This window comes from Balaenoptera musculus, chromosome 2 (assembly GCF_009873245.2).
Source record: "Balaenoptera musculus isolate JJ_BM4_2016_0621 chromosome 2, mBalMus1.pri.v3, whole genome shotgun sequence".
NCBI classification, from domain to species: domain Eukaryota; kingdom Metazoa; phylum Chordata; class Mammalia; order Artiodactyla; family Balaenopteridae; genus Balaenoptera; species Balaenoptera musculus.
In genome coordinates, this window is record NC_045786.1 from 75,163,169 (window position 1) to 75,181,864 (window position 18,696).

At 36.2% G+C, this 18,696-nt stretch overlaps 1 protein-coding gene across 2 annotated transcripts in view; it reads left to right on the forward strand.

Moving 5' to 3' along the window:
* The window catches only part of ADAM10 (ADAM metallopeptidase domain 10), a 110,527-nt gene that overhangs the window by 88,463 nt on the left and 3,368 nt on the right, over positions 1 to 18,696 (forward strand). For both annotated transcript variants that reach the window (XM_036842720.1, XM_036842721.1), the window contains 5 exons: positions 2,761 to 2,911; positions 3,730 to 3,913; positions 4,629 to 4,737; positions 5,209 to 5,429; positions 17,959 to 18,085. In XM_036842720.1, the coding sequence (XP_036698615.1) occupies positions 2,761 to 2,911; positions 3,730 to 3,913; positions 4,629 to 4,737; positions 5,209 to 5,429; positions 17,959 to 18,085 (792 nt within the window). The remainder of the gene's footprint in view (positions 1 to 2,760; positions 2,912 to 3,729; positions 3,914 to 4,628; positions 4,738 to 5,208; positions 5,430 to 17,958; positions 18,086 to 18,696) is intronic.

Here is an 18,696-nt window from a genome sequence, read left to right on the forward strand (position 1 = left end):
ATTCTTGTATGTGGAGTTAGAGAATGTTCTGATTTCATTCTTTTACATGTAGCTGTCCAGTTTTCCCAGTACTACTTTTTGAAGAGACTGTCTTTTCTCCATTGTATATTCTTGTTTCCTTTGTCATAGATTAAACTGACCATAAGTGCATGGGTTTATTTCTGGGTTTTCTATCCTGTCCCATTGACCTATAGGTCTATTTTTTGGGCCAGTACCATACTGTTTTGATTACTGTAGCTTTGTAGTATAGACAAATACCAGAGAAAGACAAATATCATATGATATCACTTGTATGTGGAATCTAAAAAAAGGATACAAATAAACTTATTTACAAAACAGAAATGGACTTACAGACATATAAAACAAACTTATGGTTACCAAAGGGGATAGCAGGGACGAAGGCATGGGGGGGAGATAAATTAGGAGTTTGAGATTAACATATACACACTGCTATGTATAAAATAGGTAAACAACAAGGACCTACTGTATAGCACAGGGAACTATACTCAATATCTTGTAATAACCTATAATAGAAAAGATTCTGAAAAAGAAATATTTACATAGATGTATGTATGTATAACTGAATCACTTTGTTGTACACTTGAAACTGACACAACGTTGTAAAATATCTATACTTCAATTTAAAAAAAAACAAAATAAAGAAATAACATTTACATAAGATAGAAAAAAATGAGCACATTGCTTTTTAGTATTATGGGAAGGAAATTTGTTTCTTAAATTACCATGAAATATGTACGTATTATAATTTTTGTATTTAAACAGCCCCTTTTCCCTGTATTTAACCTGTTAGCAAATAGCTGATTTGAAGTAATACTTTTGTATGAGACGAAAACTAATGTGTAGTAAATATTGCATGAATGGTTTTCTGACTTTTATCGTTTTTCCTTTTCTCCTAAATTACATGTCACATGAATTATAAAATGATTATTGCTAGACTGTAGAAAAATCATTATTATTTACTTAGTATATATTTGCATGTGCATGCTTCTAGTTTTTGACAACAAAAGAGATGGTATAAAATGAAAGAGGGAGGGAATTCCCCGTCAGTCCAGTTGTTAGGACTCGGCACTTTCATTGCCATGGTCCCGGGTTCAGTCCCTGGTTGGGGAACTGAGATCCCACAAGCCTCATGGCATGGCCAAGAAAAAGAAAAAGGAAAGAGTGGGATGGAGCTTCAGTTACCTCTAAAATTTCCTTAATGTTTGATGTGGTCAAGGATAAGAATGAAGTTTCTGAGTATAAAGCTAGGCTTTCTAGAATATTTTTGATTCAGATGTGCATTGTTTTGGGTTCCTGTGCTTGCAATATGTTCCCTTCCACTCACTCAGTTCTCAGTTTGAAGGCTGTGCTACAACTGTTTTCCACATTGATTTGGTATAGCAGAAAGAAAAGAGCACCAGATTTTAGATCTAGAAGACCTGGGTTTAGTCTGTGTTTTGTCCATACTGGGGCATGTGGTTTCCAGCAAGTCACAAACTCTGTGAAAGTTAGTTTTCTTTTCTCTAAAATGAAGACATTTGATTCTTTTCATTTCCCTGCAGATACTGAAATTCAGTGATTTTATGTTCTTACTAAGAGTAGCACTCTTGTTCCAATTTTAATGTTCACTGGCAAAATCAAAGAACTTTAAAAAAGAGCCTAAAAATCTTTCTGAAATTATTCACTATGCTTAGACCAGACAGTCTAACCTTAATGAACTAAGATTTGACCCAATATTGTTAGACTCTGGAAATACAAAAAGTGTAAATAATACATGGTTCTTCCCTTAAGGAGCTTGGTCTAGCTGACAAGCAAAACTAATGTACATTAAAAAAAATTTACTAATTGACTAGGATACAGTCAGCCAAATAGAATGTGGGAAATTCCATAAAATAAAATGACCCAATTTCTTTAACAATTAATAGTGTAAAAATAAAAAGAGGGGAGGGAATCTGTTACATATTAAAAGAACTTAAGATACATGTCAACCAAAAGCAACCGTGGGGAGAGGGGTTGGGGGAAGCTTGTGTGAAACTTTGTTCAAATAAACTAATGTAAAGAGGTAGTTGAAGAAAATTGAACATGGATTGGCTGTTAGATGCTATTAAGCATACTGTTAAGTTTTTTAGATGTGATAATGGTATTATGGTTAGATTTTAAAAAGAAAGAACTCCTTATCTGTTAGATTCATCTTGGGATATTTGTTAAGAGCAGATGAATATGTTAGATGGAGTTGTTTACAGCATATTGTTGAAGTTGTTAAAGCTAAGTGATTGGTACGTGGGAGTTCACTGTACTTATTCTTTTACTACTTCAGGTATGTTTGAAATTTTCTAACAGAAAAGGTTTAATTTTTTTCTGGTTGATGAAACACTGACTTACTTTGTACTTATGTGCTAAAAATATAAATAGTAGAGGCATTGTTCAGTAAAGCTCAGTGTGGCATGGCCTAAATAGAATGCTACCACTTCTGGGAGGGACCTTAGAAGGGAGCATCAGGTCAAATTCCCTCACTGTACAGCTTAAGAAACTGAGGCCCCAAAAAAGGGAAGTGACTTGCCTAAGGCCACATTGCTAGTTAGTGACCAAGCCACTGTTATAATTAGATCTCCTAATTTCCAGATTCCTAGTTTGTTCTACTTTTCTTATTCTTCGAAATTTTCCTTTCTCCTTTTGTTCTGCAGCTTTAAAGAGTTTGTGAATTTTAAATAAAAGTAATGCTGCATATAGTGCTTACTTCGTCTTATTTGTTTTCTTCAGAATCTGGCCAACCTATTTGTGGAAATGGAATGGTAGAGCAAGGTGAAGAATGTGATTGCGGCTATAGTGACCAGTGTAAAGACGAGTGCTGCTATGATGCAAACCAACCGGAAGGGAAAAAATGCAAGCTGAAACCTGGAAAGCAATGCAGGTACCTTGCTAATTCCAGTAGTGTTAATGTTCCTGGGAAGTCACCTGCAGGCAGTTATGTCAGATTTCAAACTGAGATTAGGAGATGTATGTGGTTTTGGAACTTTGTTATTTGTTGTTGGTTTATTTTTCTGGAGTAGTAGTATTTAGTGCACTGTTGTTGGCAGATTGAACTACTTGTAATTGCAGTTTGTGTGGTGGGTGTTAAAAAAGGACATGCTAAGGACACTCAATAAAATACATATTATTTAATGCCTAACTTTAAAAATGTGACTTTTGTCAGTAGTTTTAGAATCTTAACTTTAAATATTTAGATAGTATGGATTCCATACACTCCTGTAACTTAGTTGTCATAAATTTTATTTCACTTGCCAAATTATTTTGGTAGTGATAGATATAAGCAGTAGAATATTGTTTGTGCAGTACTTTTAAAATGGATGTTTTGTGTATCCTAGTTTGATTTTAGTCTATAAATGTGAGAAAAGTTGATAAATTGACTAATGTGTATCTGTGAAAAACAAGGATGACTTGCCTAATATTTAATCCATTTTCCATTATAACCTTTTACTAAAGGCAAATAGAATAGAATAAGAAAGCCGAATACAGTATGCCTTCATTATAAAAACAAGATTCTTAATCACTTTTCTGCACTTATTAGAATGTTGAAATTTAATAGCCTCTTATTCCAATAAGACTTGTTTAACAGTAGCATACTTAGCATTTAAAAGATGAGATTTATGATTTAAAAATTAGGACTGTATCTGTGTGTATAGGAAATACCCTAGTGATTTTCTTTACTCACCTCAATGTTTCTTCTAGTCCAAGTCAAGGTCCCTGTTGCACAGCACAGTGTGCATTCAAGTCAAAAACTGAGAAGTGTCGGGATGATTCAGACTGTGCAAAAGAAGGAATATGTAATGGCGTCACGGCTCTCTGCCCAGCATCTGATCCTAAACCAAACTTTACAGACTGTAATAGGCATACACAAGTGTGCATTAATGGGGTAAGCATTTGATTTGTATGTTGTTTATTTAGTTTTATGAAACCTTTTTCAGAATAATTGTTTCTTGCCACTTAAAGCCGCCTAAAGTAATTAATCTCGGTCCCAGTTTCCACATCCCTATCTATTTCCTCACAGAGCTGTGAATGCATTATGTGGCATAAGTGCCTGGTGGCATTTGATTAGTTGTTGACTTGTCTTTCATCTTTCGACTGCATGTGTTTGATACTCTCTAGAGAAAAACATTTATGTAACTAGGCATGTAACTTTGTATTGCTTTTAAGTTTTATAAATTAATATTTTAATACTCTAAATAAAAGAACTCTTGGTTATTTCCTCTGAATGTGAAGCCTTTAAAGCTTTCTTGGCTAAATAATCACTTTCCTCTACATGAGGAAAATTTCATTTTTCTCTTCTTATGAAGGAGCCATAATAACCAACATAAAGTCGATGCTCATCTAATCTCCTCTGTTTTTGTTTGGTCTAGATTTTTAAGTTACCATTTCTTTAAAGATTTACTATCTTATTTGCACTCACTCTTTTTAAGATGTGTTTATACCATCCATTTCTGATACTAATCTATGCTTCCCCGCCTCCCCCACCCCGACTTGTATTTCTACTTAATTATTTTAGCATTGGAGGTGTCTCTGTCTATTACTGTCAACAAGAGGTTTGACTGTATAGGGATTAAATAATTGGTCTTTTATTTTTCTTTCAGCAATGTGCAGGTTCTATCTGTGAGAAATATGGCTTGGAGGAGTGCACCTGTGCCAGTTCTGATGGCAAAGATGATAAGGAATTATGCCATGTCTGCTGTATGAAGAAGAGTAAGGCTTTTAAAATGCAAGAGTATAAAATCTGTTTCAAAAACCTTATTTTCTCCTAAATTTTAAGTGTTAAACTTTGATATACAGTTGGGACAGATAATTTCCAGCTGAACTGATCCTCTTGAGAAATTTTTAAATGTAGTATAGAATTGTTTCTAGTATTATGGTCCCTACAGTGTTTTTAAAATGATAAACTAGATAAAACCTGCCAGCGTTTTTATAATAATTAATATAAATACTGTTAGAAGGATTTAAAGCCATTGTAGGCACTAAGTCAGAAGTTGCTGGTTGTCTGTTTATGCTGTAATATTTAAGGTGAATTACCAGTGGTGTTATCCAGTCTAACTAATGAAAGTCTATATAACATGTCATGGTGATGATTTTAGGCAGTTTCTTCCTTTCCTCCCTCTCTCCCGAGCTAGCCCGATAGGAAATCTGATCTTCAGCTTATATTTGACACTTCTTTTGCAGTGGAGCCATCAACTTGTGCCAGTACAGGGTCTGTGCAGTGGAACAAGTACTTCCTTGGTCGAACCATCACCCTGCAACCTGGATCCCCATGCAATGATTTTAGAGGCTACTGTGATGTTTTCATGCGGTGCAGATTAGTAGATGCTGATGGTCCTCTAGCTAGGCTTAAAAAAGCAATTTTCAGTCCAGAGCTCTATGAAAACATAGCTGAATGGATTGTGGTAAGTATAGTTTTTATTTATAAAGAAACCTTATCTTAAAATGATTTGATCATAATTTTACTTGGTTAGAGGTCACCCCTGTTATGAGAAAATCACTTATTTTCTGTTTATACTGGAGTTATAGTTGACCCTTGAACAACATGGGTTTGAACTGCATGGGTCTACTTATGAGCAGATATTTTTCAATAGTAAATACTGCAGTAGTACACAGTGTGGAGTTGGTTGAATCTGCAGGTGTAGAGGAACCATGGATACAGAGGACTTTGGAGGTGGTTGGCTAACTATGATTAACCCGCCACGTTCAAGGGTCAACTGTATTTTATCTGAAGAGTGATTTTTAAAGTTCAAATAGCCTTGAGTATTATTTTCTTCTAAAGTGGTCAGAATCTCCACATGTGTATCATTCATAGATTTAGTTGGTAGGTGATGGGAGTCATTCTGTTTTACTCTGCTCCCTGGTTCATGTCCTGGATGGGTTACTTCATCCTTTGGTCCATATGATGAGAGTATTGTCATGGAACTTTTTCTTGAAGTTGTTTTGGAAAGCCCTGCTTGCTTTTTATACTTCTCCCTTGTCTCAATATAGCCAGCTCTGGGTTCTACTTTGCTGAACAGGAGAGATGAAAGATTTTTCTAAACGTTTTTTTTCTGATGTTTCAGTGTAGTTTCTGCGTCTTCATCTTGTCCGTGAAAGGAAAGGTTGACTAGGGTAAGATCAGATACAGAGCCTTTTGCAGATTTTTTAATGATTATGGTTATTCATTCAATAAATATCTACTGAACTATATTATTTTTAAGCCCACATTTTCCCCAGTTGTGCAAATGTTGAATTTTTGAAAAAGATTGCTGAGAATGACTATCTTAAGTCACTTAAATATTTATGTTTCTAAGTGTTTGCATTAAAATAACAGTAGGAAACTTGCAAGTGATGTATTTGAGAGTGTGCTGTGCCTGAACTGAATGAGTTTGCTTTGGAAATTGACTTAAAACTCAGCTCCTCCCCCCTTCCCAAATTATTTTTTAATGTGTGTTCAGGATTGAGGATGCCTTAAAAGCACACACAAAAATAGTCCTCTGTCTGGGTTGTCAGCCCTTTTTGGTACTATTGTAGTAAAAATTTACAATAAAAATTTTGGAATTATCTCTAGCATTAAAATGCTGTTTATTATACATAGGAAGTGTAATACTTTGCATGTTAGAATATGTGATTTTTAGATATGTAATGACTATATAGTGGCAGGATTGTTGAAGTTGGATTTAGGAGACCTAGGTTTTAAACCAAGTAATTGGGTCTCCTTAAAATGTTGTATGTTACTCATTTTTGTACTCCTGTGCTGGGTGTATAATTTATATATTCAGAGAGTATCTGTTAAACTAAAGGTGCCTTCTGGCACTATGGTAAAGTGAAAAGAGTACAGGCTTGGAATTACACGAGGATATTCAGATCATCCTTCTGACGTTTGACAATTCTGTGACTTCAGGTAGCTTACATTTCTCGGCTCCCTTACTTCCCTGTTTTCAACTCAGATCCAGTTCTTATTTTCTTTTTTTCTGATTATCTCTAATAAGAAAAAGTTGAGATCTGGTATACTTGTCTACTATGGGAAACAGTGTGTTCAAAGAAAAAAATCTGATAATTGGAATCTCAGAGTTATGTTCTGCTGAGTTTATGTTGTTGTGCCAGATGTTTTAGGTTTTCTAGATAGTAAATCATATCACCTAAAAATAATGTTTTTTCACTTTTCTCCATTATATTTAATTTTGATTCATTTTCTTTAGAATTTCAAAAACTCATTTATTCCTGTTTTAAAATATTTAATAGAAATGATCTTTTTAGTTAAAGCGTTTTTAAAACCTTTTTTCATATTTTAGATTTGAGGATTTTGTGAAATGCTTCTTACATTGAATTTTAGCAATGTGAGGTCTTTTCTTGTGCTCTGGAACTGATTAATCAGGCACTTTTAGGTTTATGCAGATTTGCCTTTCTAATGCCCTCTCCAGCATTTGTTGTTTGTAGATTTTCTGATGATGCCCATTCTAACAGGAGTGAGGTGATACCTCATTGTAGTTTTGATTTGCATTTCTCTAATAATTAGTGATGTTGAGCATCTTTTCATGTGCTTCGTGGCCGTCTGTATGTCTTCTTTGGAGAAATGTCTGTTTAGGTCTTCTGCCCATTTTTGGATTGGGGTGTTTGTTTCTTTAATATTGAGCTGAATGAGCTGTTTATATATTTTGGAGATTAATCCTTTGTCCGTTGATTCATTTGCAAATATTTTCTCCCATTCTGAGGGTTGTCTTTTCGTCTTGTTTATGGTTTCCTTTGCTGTGCAAAAGCTTTGAAGTTTCATTAGGTCCCACTTGTTTATTTTTGTTTTTATTTCCATTACTCTAGGAGGTGGATCAAAAAAGATCTTGCTGTGATTTATGTCAAAGAGTGTTCTTCCTATGTTTTCCTCTAAGAGTTTTATAGTGTCCAGTCTTATATTTAGGTCTCTAATCCATTTTGAGTTTATTTTTGTGTATGGTGTTAGGGAGTATTCTAATTTCATTCTTTTACATGTAGCTGTCCAGTTTTCCCAGCACCACTTATTGAAGAGACTGTCTTTTCTCCATTGTATATCTTTGCCTCCTTTGTCATAGATTAGTTGACCATAGTTGCGTGGGTTAATCTCTGGGCTTTCTATCTTGTTCCATTGATCTATGTTTCTGTTTTTGTGCCAGTACCATATTGTCTGGATTACTGTAGCTTTGTAGTATAGTCTGAAGTCAGGGAGTCTGATTCCTCCAGCTCCATTTTTTTCCCTCAAGACTGCTTTGGCTATTCGGGGTCTTTTGTGTCTCCATACAAATTTTAAGATGATTTGTTCTAACTCTGTAAAAAATGTCATTGGTAATTTGATAGGGATTGCATTGAATCTGTAGATTGCTTTGGGTAGTATACTCATTTTCACAATGTTGATTCTTCCAATCCAAGAACATGGTATATCTCTCCATCTGTTGGTATCATCTTTAATTTCTTTCATCAGTGTCTTATAGTTTTCTGCATACAGGTCTTTTGTCTCCCTAGGTAGGTTTATTCCTAGGTATTTTATTCTTTTTGTTGCAATGGTAAATGGGAGTGTTTCCATAATTTCTCTTTCAGATTTTTCATCATTAGTGTATAGGAATGCAAGAGATTTCTGTGCATTAATTTTGTATCCTGCAACTTTACCATATTCATTAATTAGCTCTAGCAGTTTTCTGGTGGCAGTTTTAGGATTCTCTATGTATAGTATCATGTCATCCGCAAACAGTGACAGTTTTACTTCTTCTTTTCCAATTTGTATTCCTTTTATTTCTTTTTCTTCTCTGATTGCCGTGGCTAGGACTTCCAGAACTATGTTGAATAATAGTGGTGAGAGTGGACATCCTTGTCTCGTTCCTGATCTTAGAGGAAATGCTTTCAGTTTTTCACCATTGAGAATGATGTTTGCTGTGGGTTTGTCATATATGGCCTTTATTATGTTGAGGTAGGTTCCCTCTATGCCCACTTTCTGGAGAGTTTTTATCAGAAATGGGTGTTGAATTTTGTCAAAAGCTTTTTCTGCATCTATTGAGATGATCATATGGTTTTTATTCTTCAATTTGTTAATACGGTGTATCACATTGATTGATTTGCGTATATTGAAGAATCCTTGCATCCCTGGGAGAATGCTGTTATCTTAAGTCAGTGTTGACATTCACATGCCACCCTTTCAAATAGCATGGTCCATAATGCCTGAAGAGTACCATTAGGCTGTTGCTGCATTTGTGGGCATTAATCAGATCAAACAGTAAGATAAACAACAGCCACTTCCTTACAAGTTATTTGTCCTATTTGTGTTACTTGCAGAGTTCACTTGCATAGCAGAGTTCATTTTGTTACACTGGTCTTTCATCATGTATAAGGAAAGTGTCCTTCTGGTTAGTAATGTAGGTTATTAGTTTGCTCTGGTAAGAAGCTGTGAAAGGGCTGATGGGTTAGTTTCACTGACTTTCCTTTCCATTTGGTACCTGGTGGCTTTTTTGTCTCCTTTCCACAGTATACTATGGCATCTTTTTTCCTCATGAGGGTTGAGTGGGAAGAACCTTAACAGTTTAATAGTTCAGGGCATGAGTTACTGACTGCTATAGGCACCGTGGAAATGATGTAATAAAGACTTTTACTTTCTTTTCTGGGGAAAAGTTGTTTTTGACAGTAATGTTTGAATGTAGGCTGAGTGCCTACTATGTGTCTCGCCAGGAGATAATGATAAACATCCTTTGGATTTATCAAGGGGTCACCTAGTTCTTGAAAAGTTGGGGAGCATTCACCAGTAAATCTGTTAAGACCCTGTACCACTGTCTCCTTTTCATTAAATGGGTACATTGGTAATTCTTTTTCATTTTCTTCCATAGTTACTGATGTGTTCACATTTTCTGCACCTTTTGTGTTAGGTTTGACATAGGAAACCATCTCTGACCTTGATTTTTTTCAAATCTATCATTGTATTTAACCCACACTTTAAAATAATCGCCTGTTAGTTTGTGGCTTTTTTCTTTTTAATTTGTTCAGATTTATCAGGAGTTCATCCTTTTATTATTATTTTAACAAGAGTCAACTATGTTTCTCATTTTTGAATTAATTTCTTCTCTCTTATTTTGCTGTAATTTTATGAACCTAGGTAAGTATCTGGTGTTCTTTATGAAAGATTTAGAGCAGTGTTTCCAAGTGCTTCACAGAACACTAGATCCATGGGTTTGCTGGTCAAATGAATCTGGAAAATATTGCATACTATAGTCCCCTCTTAGAGATTTGTGATAATATTGTGAGAAGCCCCGCAATAAAAAATCTTTTTAACTTCATTTTCCAAACTTACCTGACCTTTATTCATATTATACATGAGAATCACCTAAGGGCTTAGACCAATTAAGTCAGAATCTCTGGGGATGGAGTATAAGTGTTTGGGTCATTTCAAAGCTCCCAACTCTCAATTCTGATGAGCAACTGGGATTGAGAACCAACCATTCATGTAGAACAGGGGTTGGCAAACTATGGCTCATGAGCCAAATTTAGCCCACTGCCTATTTTTGTATGGCTCACAAGCTAAGAACGGTTTCACACGTACAAGTAGTTGAAAAAAATCAAAATAATATTCTGGGGACTTCCCTGGTGGTGCAGTGGTTAAGAATCCTCCTGCCAATGCAGGGGACACGGGTTCGAGCCCTGGTCCTGGAAGATCCCACATGCGGCGGAGCAACTAAGCCAGTGTGCCACAACTACTGAAGCCCGTGCACCTAGAGCTGGTGCTCCGCAACAAGAGAAGCCACCGCAATGAGAAGCCCGCGCACCGCAACAAAGTGTAGCCCCCCGCTCGCCGCAACTAGAGAAAGTCTGCGCATAGCAACGAAGACCCAACGCAGCCAAAAATAAATAAATAAAATAAATTTGTTAAAAAAAAAAAAAAGAATATTACCAGTAACGGAACTAATGGCCATAATTAATTTAAAAAAATATATATTCTTCTGAAAATTATATGAAATTCAAATTTCAGTGTCCATAAGTAGTGATTTATCAGAACATGGCCATGCCCATTCAGTTATATATTGCTTATGGCTGCTTTTGCACTTTGAATAGTTGCAGCAGAGACTGCCTGGCCCCATAAAGCCTAAAATATTTGTCTGGCCTTTGATAGGAAGTGTCTGCCAAGCCCTAATCTAGACCAGTGGATCTCAAAGTGTAGTGCCCTGACCAGCAGCATCAGCAGCACCTGGGAACTTGGTAAAAATGCAAATGATCGGGTCCCACATGGACCCCTGAGTCAGTATGTGCTGGTGCATGCTAAAGTTTGGGAAACATTTTCACAGTCTCTGCAGTGTAATGACTCCTTTTTAAAAGACTTGTAACAGAAATTTTCTACTTTGTCTTCCTGCTATGTTGAAAATGGAAGGTGGTTGTGGACCTCCAGAGTCCTTTGTTGCCTAGTAGAATAGGCCTCATAGATATCACTACGGAAACTTTAACAACAAAGATGCAGTATTGTCACAGGGCTTAGCATATGTTAAGGAGTCAGTATGTGTTTGCAAGATGAATGAAGCAGATTACTATGTCATAATTTATATGGAAAAGAAAAAATCATACATATTATCCTAACTTTGAAGTTGTAATGTTTTCAGGTATCTCTCAGTGGTATTTTAACCTGCTTGCCCAAGCTGAGTATAAAGTCACAGGAAGATTAGTAGCCAGTTGCTTTCGAGAGGGGTGGTGCGTGGACTGTTGAAGGATAAAAGAACATTTAGTCAGAGTCCAGACAGTGGTATCTTCTGAAGGATGAAGGGAAGCTTTCTGCCCCTGCAGGATGGCATAATCAGTGTCCTGACAAGGGACTGTGGGCCCCACATGGTCTTGTGACCACCCGGAAGTCTAGAGCGTGTTTGCTGTGAGTGAGAGTTGTTAACGCTGGAAATTCACCAAAAGGATTATATGATTAACTTTTTCTAGAGATCTTTAAAGTCAGCGAAGATTATCTTATGTCTGAAGAGACTTGATGGCTTGTCTTGCCCCTTCCGCCTCACAGTTTTTTGGTGAAACCTGTTTTATTGTTCTGTTATCCTATAGGTCCTTTTTGTTTATTTAGATTATTAAATAAAAAACTATTGTAATTATAACATAATAAATTAGACTGGCAAATTTTTTTTTTAATAAATTTATTTATTTATTTATTTATTGACTGCATTGGGTCTTCATTGTTGTGTGCGGGCTTTCTCTAGTTGCATTGAGCGGGGGCTACTCTTTGTTGCGGTGCGCTGGCTTCTCATTGCAGTGGCTTCTCTTGTTGTGGAGCACAGGCTCTAGGCGTGCGGGCTTCAGTAGTTGTGGCACGTGGGCTCAGTAGTTGTGGCTCGCAGGCTCTAGAGCGCAGGCTCAGTAGTTGTGGCACACAGGCTTAGTTGCTCCACGGCATGTGGGATCTTCCCAGACCAGGGCTCGAACCCGTGTCCCCTGCACTGGCAGACGGATTCTTAACCACTGCACCACCAGGGAAGTCCCCTAGACTGGCACATTTTGACATTTCATTTTTGTCATTTTTACTTAATTTTTCTACTTTGTGTTTGTTCTTTTGGCCATATAAGTGGATGTATTGAACATCATCTATCTGTTTCTTATGTAGAATTATTTTCTCAGACTTGATTTAGTACTTGTTAACTTCTAAGTTGTTTTTTAAACTTTTGGATGTCTTCTCTTTGTTTCTTAAGTTTCACTTAACACCCTTGTATCTATGAAAGAGGAGAGCTTGACTCGTAATTTACATTCATTAAATGCTTGTTGAACGAATGACAGCTCTCTTTTATTTCAGGCTCTTAACAGGTGGACAAACTGTGATCTCTTTTCTGAGATGAAACACATATATTGCACTTGTTAGCCTGGTTGGTATTCTTTTTCCAGATTTTATAGTATATGAGAAAACATGTGATTTAGCATTTACCACTCTCTGATAATTCTCTTTTGAAGGGGGCATTTAAAAAAATCTTCTCTACCAAAAGTGACCATATTTACTAACACTCTCAAATGCACTATTGTTTTGTTTGTTTTTTTCCTTGCTATCTTCTATCCACTGCGATATTCTATTTCTGAGAGCTACTATCATTGTCACGAAAACATCTCAGCTTTGGGCTTCTGAGGTATATAGTTACCTGGAAGATTTTAGAGGAAGACCAGGAACACTGCTAGAAGGGACTGGAAATTCTCAAGGACCCGGGTGCCACATTTTCGTAAACGTCTTTTGATCTCAGCTGGGACTCGGTCCTTTTGACCTTTGTTTTCTACAAAGTTACAACCACTGTTAAATTCAGGCTTCCTCTCTCCAGTCTGCTTTTGTTGCTGCCATACTACTTGCATCACTATTTAAAACTGTATAGGTACTGAAAAACTGGTATTAGAAGAGGTGTCAAACCATAATTTTTTATGTCCTCTGTTGTAAGAGCCTTTTGCATTATTTGTGCATGCATGCAATCTAGATATAATAAATGTGCAATCTAGATATAATAAATGAATAAATATAATAAATGAGAAGTGTTTTGATAAGTCAGTATTTGGAGTAATGACTCACGTGTAATAACTAGTCCAACAGGTACTTTTTGGTAGAGTAGATACTGAGTTTATAGAATATAAATTCAAAAAGCTTGCAGTCCAGTTTGGGATAGAGAGGATAAGCACATAGAAACATATTTTCAGTTCTGCATCATGTTTTCACAGGAAATAGGAGAACCTATTTGGAGAAGGCTTCTTTAAGGATGTGACACCGAAGCTAAGTTCTTAAGGTCTAGTAGAAGTAGAGGGGCACGTGGATATTTTATGAAGAGAGAGCAGCCGAAATAGTCACAGACATAAGAAATATTGTAAATAAAAATTTTTTTCACTTTTATCCTTTTGAAAAGTGTGATTATCCTTTTTTTTTTTTTTAAATTGACAAAGTAATATGTTGCAAAGTAAGCCGCCTTTTTTCCCTGGAGCCCAGTCCTCTCAAGACGAGTTTCTTATATATTTTTCAGAAACTGCATTTTTACAAGAAAATATATTTTAAAAAGACAAATGGAATCATATATTTACTGGGCTGCATGCAATTCATTGTGTGCTCTGGTTTTGTTTTTTTTCTCTCTCCCACTTAATGATTTATCTTGGAGATCTTTGGTGGGAAGCTTTTGAAGAAGGGTTTTACATAGAGGAGTGACATAGTTCTGTGTTTTAAGTAGTTGTAACACTGATGACCATGTGGAAGATGGTTTTCAGCAGGGAAGACTAGAAGGAAGGAAATGTGTTAGAGAATATAATGAACGTCAGGAATGGAAGGGCATCTCCCATAACAGAGCTAGCCCACCAGCCTGAAGGTAGTAGGAAGACCCTTGACCCTTTGTGCTTATAAAATGGATCACATTAGAGGTGATACTGCCTTTCCAGAGGGTATTTGGAAATATACAGTAGTTGTCAGAGTAACTGAGGGACTCTACTGGCATCTGATGGATGAGGGCCATGTATGCTAAACTTTCTGCATTGCTCAAAATGGTCCTGTACCACAATGCCAGCATGTCTACACTGAGTAAGAAGCACTCATCTGCATCCTAGTCACGGGCATGCTTGTTTAGAATGCAGTTCCCTGGGCCCTCCACCAGAACACTGAATTGTAAGTAATGTTTTACTGGAACACAGCCACATTCACCTGTGTTGTGTCTTATCTATGGCTGCTTTTGTACTACAGTGGCAGAAATGAATTGTTTTGACCAGGACCATATGGCCCACAAAGCCTAAAATGTTAGTTGTTTGGCTCTTTATAGAAAAAGTTTGCTGACCCTTGGTAGAGACCAGTAGTTCTCAGTCTTGGCTGCATAGTGGAATCATGTGGCAGCTTTAACAAAACTGCTGATGTCAGGATCCCACCCCCACCCTACTGGAGTCTGGGATTTAGTCCAGGTATCTGAGTTTCCAGGCGATTCTAATGTGTAGCCAAGGTTGAGAACCACTGGTATAGAGCAGGAAGAGTACTTGTAGCAGTACAAGCTGGTGATTTTGGTTCTTAATGATTTTACTGGGTCAGAGTGTCAGAGTTGCAGACAGGAAAGGTAGAAGAAGGTCTTACTTCATTAAATACCACATTTAAAAGGCCTCTGGATGCTTGGAACACGACAAAAGCTGTGCATATAGTTCTGCATGTGACAGTAGGCAGAAATGAAAAGAGGAATCAGCCAGCACTTGAGTTGACAGACTGAGGACAGGACTTAAACCCTGCCTTTTTTTTGATAAATAGCAGGTCTGTTATTTGAGGATGAATAAAACAGGAAAAACAACAGGAGCCTGTGGGAAATTTATTTAACAAGGGAAAGGGAATATTATCCTAAAGACTCACAGGGAGGAGCAGTGCTCTGGAAATTATTTTCTACAGAAACCAAAAGAAAGTTTTAGAAAACTATCTGGCAATCTCAGTAGGATGCAAGAAATGGCTTCTGAAAAGTAGATTGTAAGCTGTGGTTTCCAAGCCAGATTCAGCCCGGCAAATGTGTCTTGTATGGTCTACCTCTTGTTTTTAGAAACTTTGAATGAGTTGTTAGCATTTAAAAACAGATTTCATGTAAAAATTCAGATTTGTAGCTTCTCTTTAAAGATAAATCTTTCGGCAGTAAGACTGACTTGCATCACCCCTTGCTCTCTCCTTTCTTGAACACTTCATTCCTGAAGGCAATTAGGTGAGGCCAAGCAAGGCATCCATGCCTGGTGAGGGGAGCTGTACTGGCACAGGGCAGGGTGCCCTTTGTACCATGTGGAGGGGTGACTGGCTTGGGCTGTCAGAGTACAAGTATTGTGAGGAGGGTGTCTGCTTAGGAGGGGCAGTTTTAAAAGGAACTAGGGCTCCTTGGAGAAATGACTGATTCCAGGGCTGGGGCGGGGAAAGAACAAGATGAACCTGGAACTCCTTGTGCCAGCTGAAGTGCTCAGAGAATGGTGAGGACATGCCCAAAAGACACAATAATGATAGTAATGGATTATAACCCATTAAGGAAATAGGAAATCATGAGGGAATAAATAAATGGATAAATTGAAAGTTTTATGAGGAATAGAATATTTATATAGTTCTAAATTATGTCCGTACAAAATACTCATTGACTACAAAAGAGAAGAGTATCTTTTTGGTAAAGTTTGGCAGTTAACACCTTGATCAAGTGATCCAGTTAACGTCCTTAGTAATGAGATCAAAGTCATGTGTCACCTGGTTGGATGCAATGAGAAGAATACAGCATCACTTCTGAGATATTCTTACTAAAGATGTATGACCTGAATCTAATAATAAAGAAACATCTGAGAAACCCCAATTGAGGGACATTCCAATGCAAAATAACTGACCTGTAATCTTCAAAAGTGTCAAGTTATATAAGCTAAGGAAAGACTGTGGATTGTTTCCAGATTGCAGGAGACTGAAGAAACACAGCTGGTAAATGCAGCCCAGTTTTGAATCGGCTGGTATTGGGACATATGGCAAAACTTGAATGAGGAGGCCTGAGGATTAAATGGTAGTGATGTAACAATGCCAATTTCCTGATTTTGTTGTGGTTGTCTAGGAAAACCCCCTTAAGTTGCAGGAATTATATGCTGAATTGTTCAAGTGTAACAGGACATCATGGTAGCAGTTTACTCTCAGATGGTTCCAGATTTTACAAACTTCTTTGTACTGTACTTGGAACTTTTCTATAAGTTTGGGATTCTTTCAAAATTAAATTGATATGTTTATATATATATATATGAAAGGCTTTATGCACACACGGGGAAAGTGGCTTGGGGTATTTTACCACAACATTCATTTTTATTTCAGCTTCTGTTTCTTTAATTATATTGTCACTGCTGGAAAAAGAAAACAGTATAGAAGTAGTAGCCTTCTTGTTTTAAGGCCCCAAGTCCGAGAAGCGCTTCTTAAATGGGAGTTTTATTGGCAATAATTAGCAATAACTATATATGTATTATAACAATCTGTGTAAGCCAATATAAGGTTCATAGTTTTCTAGTTGTTACTATTTTGTATGATGTTTATTAGTACATGCTATCTTAAGACAAAAATTGAATATTTTGAATTGCAAAATAGACTTAAAATTTATTAAGAATGGCAACAGTAATTTTTCTATAAATAAGATTATGTCAGTAGTTTTTGAAGGTTTTTTGTTTGGCTAATTGATTTAATATGATTTAAGTTGGAAATGAAATTTTTTAGTACCTTCTTAGAGGTAAACTTTACCTGCTTCTAGAATGTGTGTATCCTTCCACTTTTCATATTAAAGAAGACAGTTAACCTTTAAATAAGTGAATATATATGTAACAGATATTACATATATATATATATATAAAATGAAAACTAAGATACATTGTATAGGAATAATTCAATAACAGTAGTCTGGGACTCAAGTTCTAAATGAAATAGAGAAACAGGAAAGAGGGGCCTCAAAAAAGATAGAATTTCAGTCTTAGCTTTGATGATTAGAAAAAAATATAGGTTAAAGGATATTTTAAAAATCTATCTAGTAGAATTTAAAGCAAGTTATATACCTTCTAAGTCACTGGATAGTATAAAAAGCAAAGTCTGTAAGAGTAACAGACAAAAGAAAGGAAGGAAGTATTTAAATCAGAAAATATTTAGTAACATGGGAAAATGCAATATAAACTATATGCAGGATGACCCCAGTTTTGCATATGTGTTTTTCTGTGAGTATGACAAACATAGTTATATAGAAAAGAGACTGAAATGAAAATAAGATTGAGTGGTTTCCTCTAGGAAGTGAAATTATGAGTGATTTTTGTTTTCTCCTTTGTACTTTTTTTTATTTAAAGAGATTAATATATGTGTGCTTTTATATGATATCTATAAATCCCAATGAACAGATGTTCTTTAAAAATTAAAATGTAATATATCCTATTGTATATTTTATATAATATAAAATATTCTGAAATATTTTATAGTTTTTTTCAGTGGAAAAATCTGTTTGTTTCTAGGCTTATTGGTGGGCAGTATTACTTATGGGAATTGCCCTGATCATGTTAATGGCCGGTTTTATTAAGATATGCAGTGTTCATACTCCAAGTAGTAATCCAAAGTTGCCTCCTCCTAAACCTCTTCCAGGTAAGACAATTTGAGCAATATTTTTATTACTCAGAACCATTTAGCAAGTAGAACTGAATTATAAATGAGTCTTCAGTAACTAATATATAATACTTTCTCCTTGAGAATGGGATTACTGGATGAATTATGTAGTTGATTTTTAAGTGTGTGTTTTTTGTTGTTGTTTTTTTTATCAACCCAGTCTAGCTTATGGCTGCCGATTTAATGCTAATATATCCTTTTAAAAAAAATCCAAAAATCTTCCCTTGTTGGTTTTATTATGATAGACTACTTTTAAATGATTGTTCTTTCTATTCTAATAGCTATGCTTCAGTTATGGTTTTTAACGTTCGTGCTCTTGAAATATTTTCTGGCACGTAAAGTCATTTTCCCTAGGGATGATGCTTATGGGGAAATACAAGTTCCAGTCTGTGGGAGAGTCTTAGTGTAGAGGCTTCAGTCATCAAACAAGCATAGGTATTCTCCATCTCTGAAAACAACTCCTAAGGTTTTGTCTCCACCACCCTTTACCTCTCAGGGAGACAGGGCTGGGAGGAGATACCCTCTTTAGACGAGCCCCAGGGATTTGGAGAAGGAGGGTAAGGAAGCGACTGCTCCGGATTGTTTAGGCC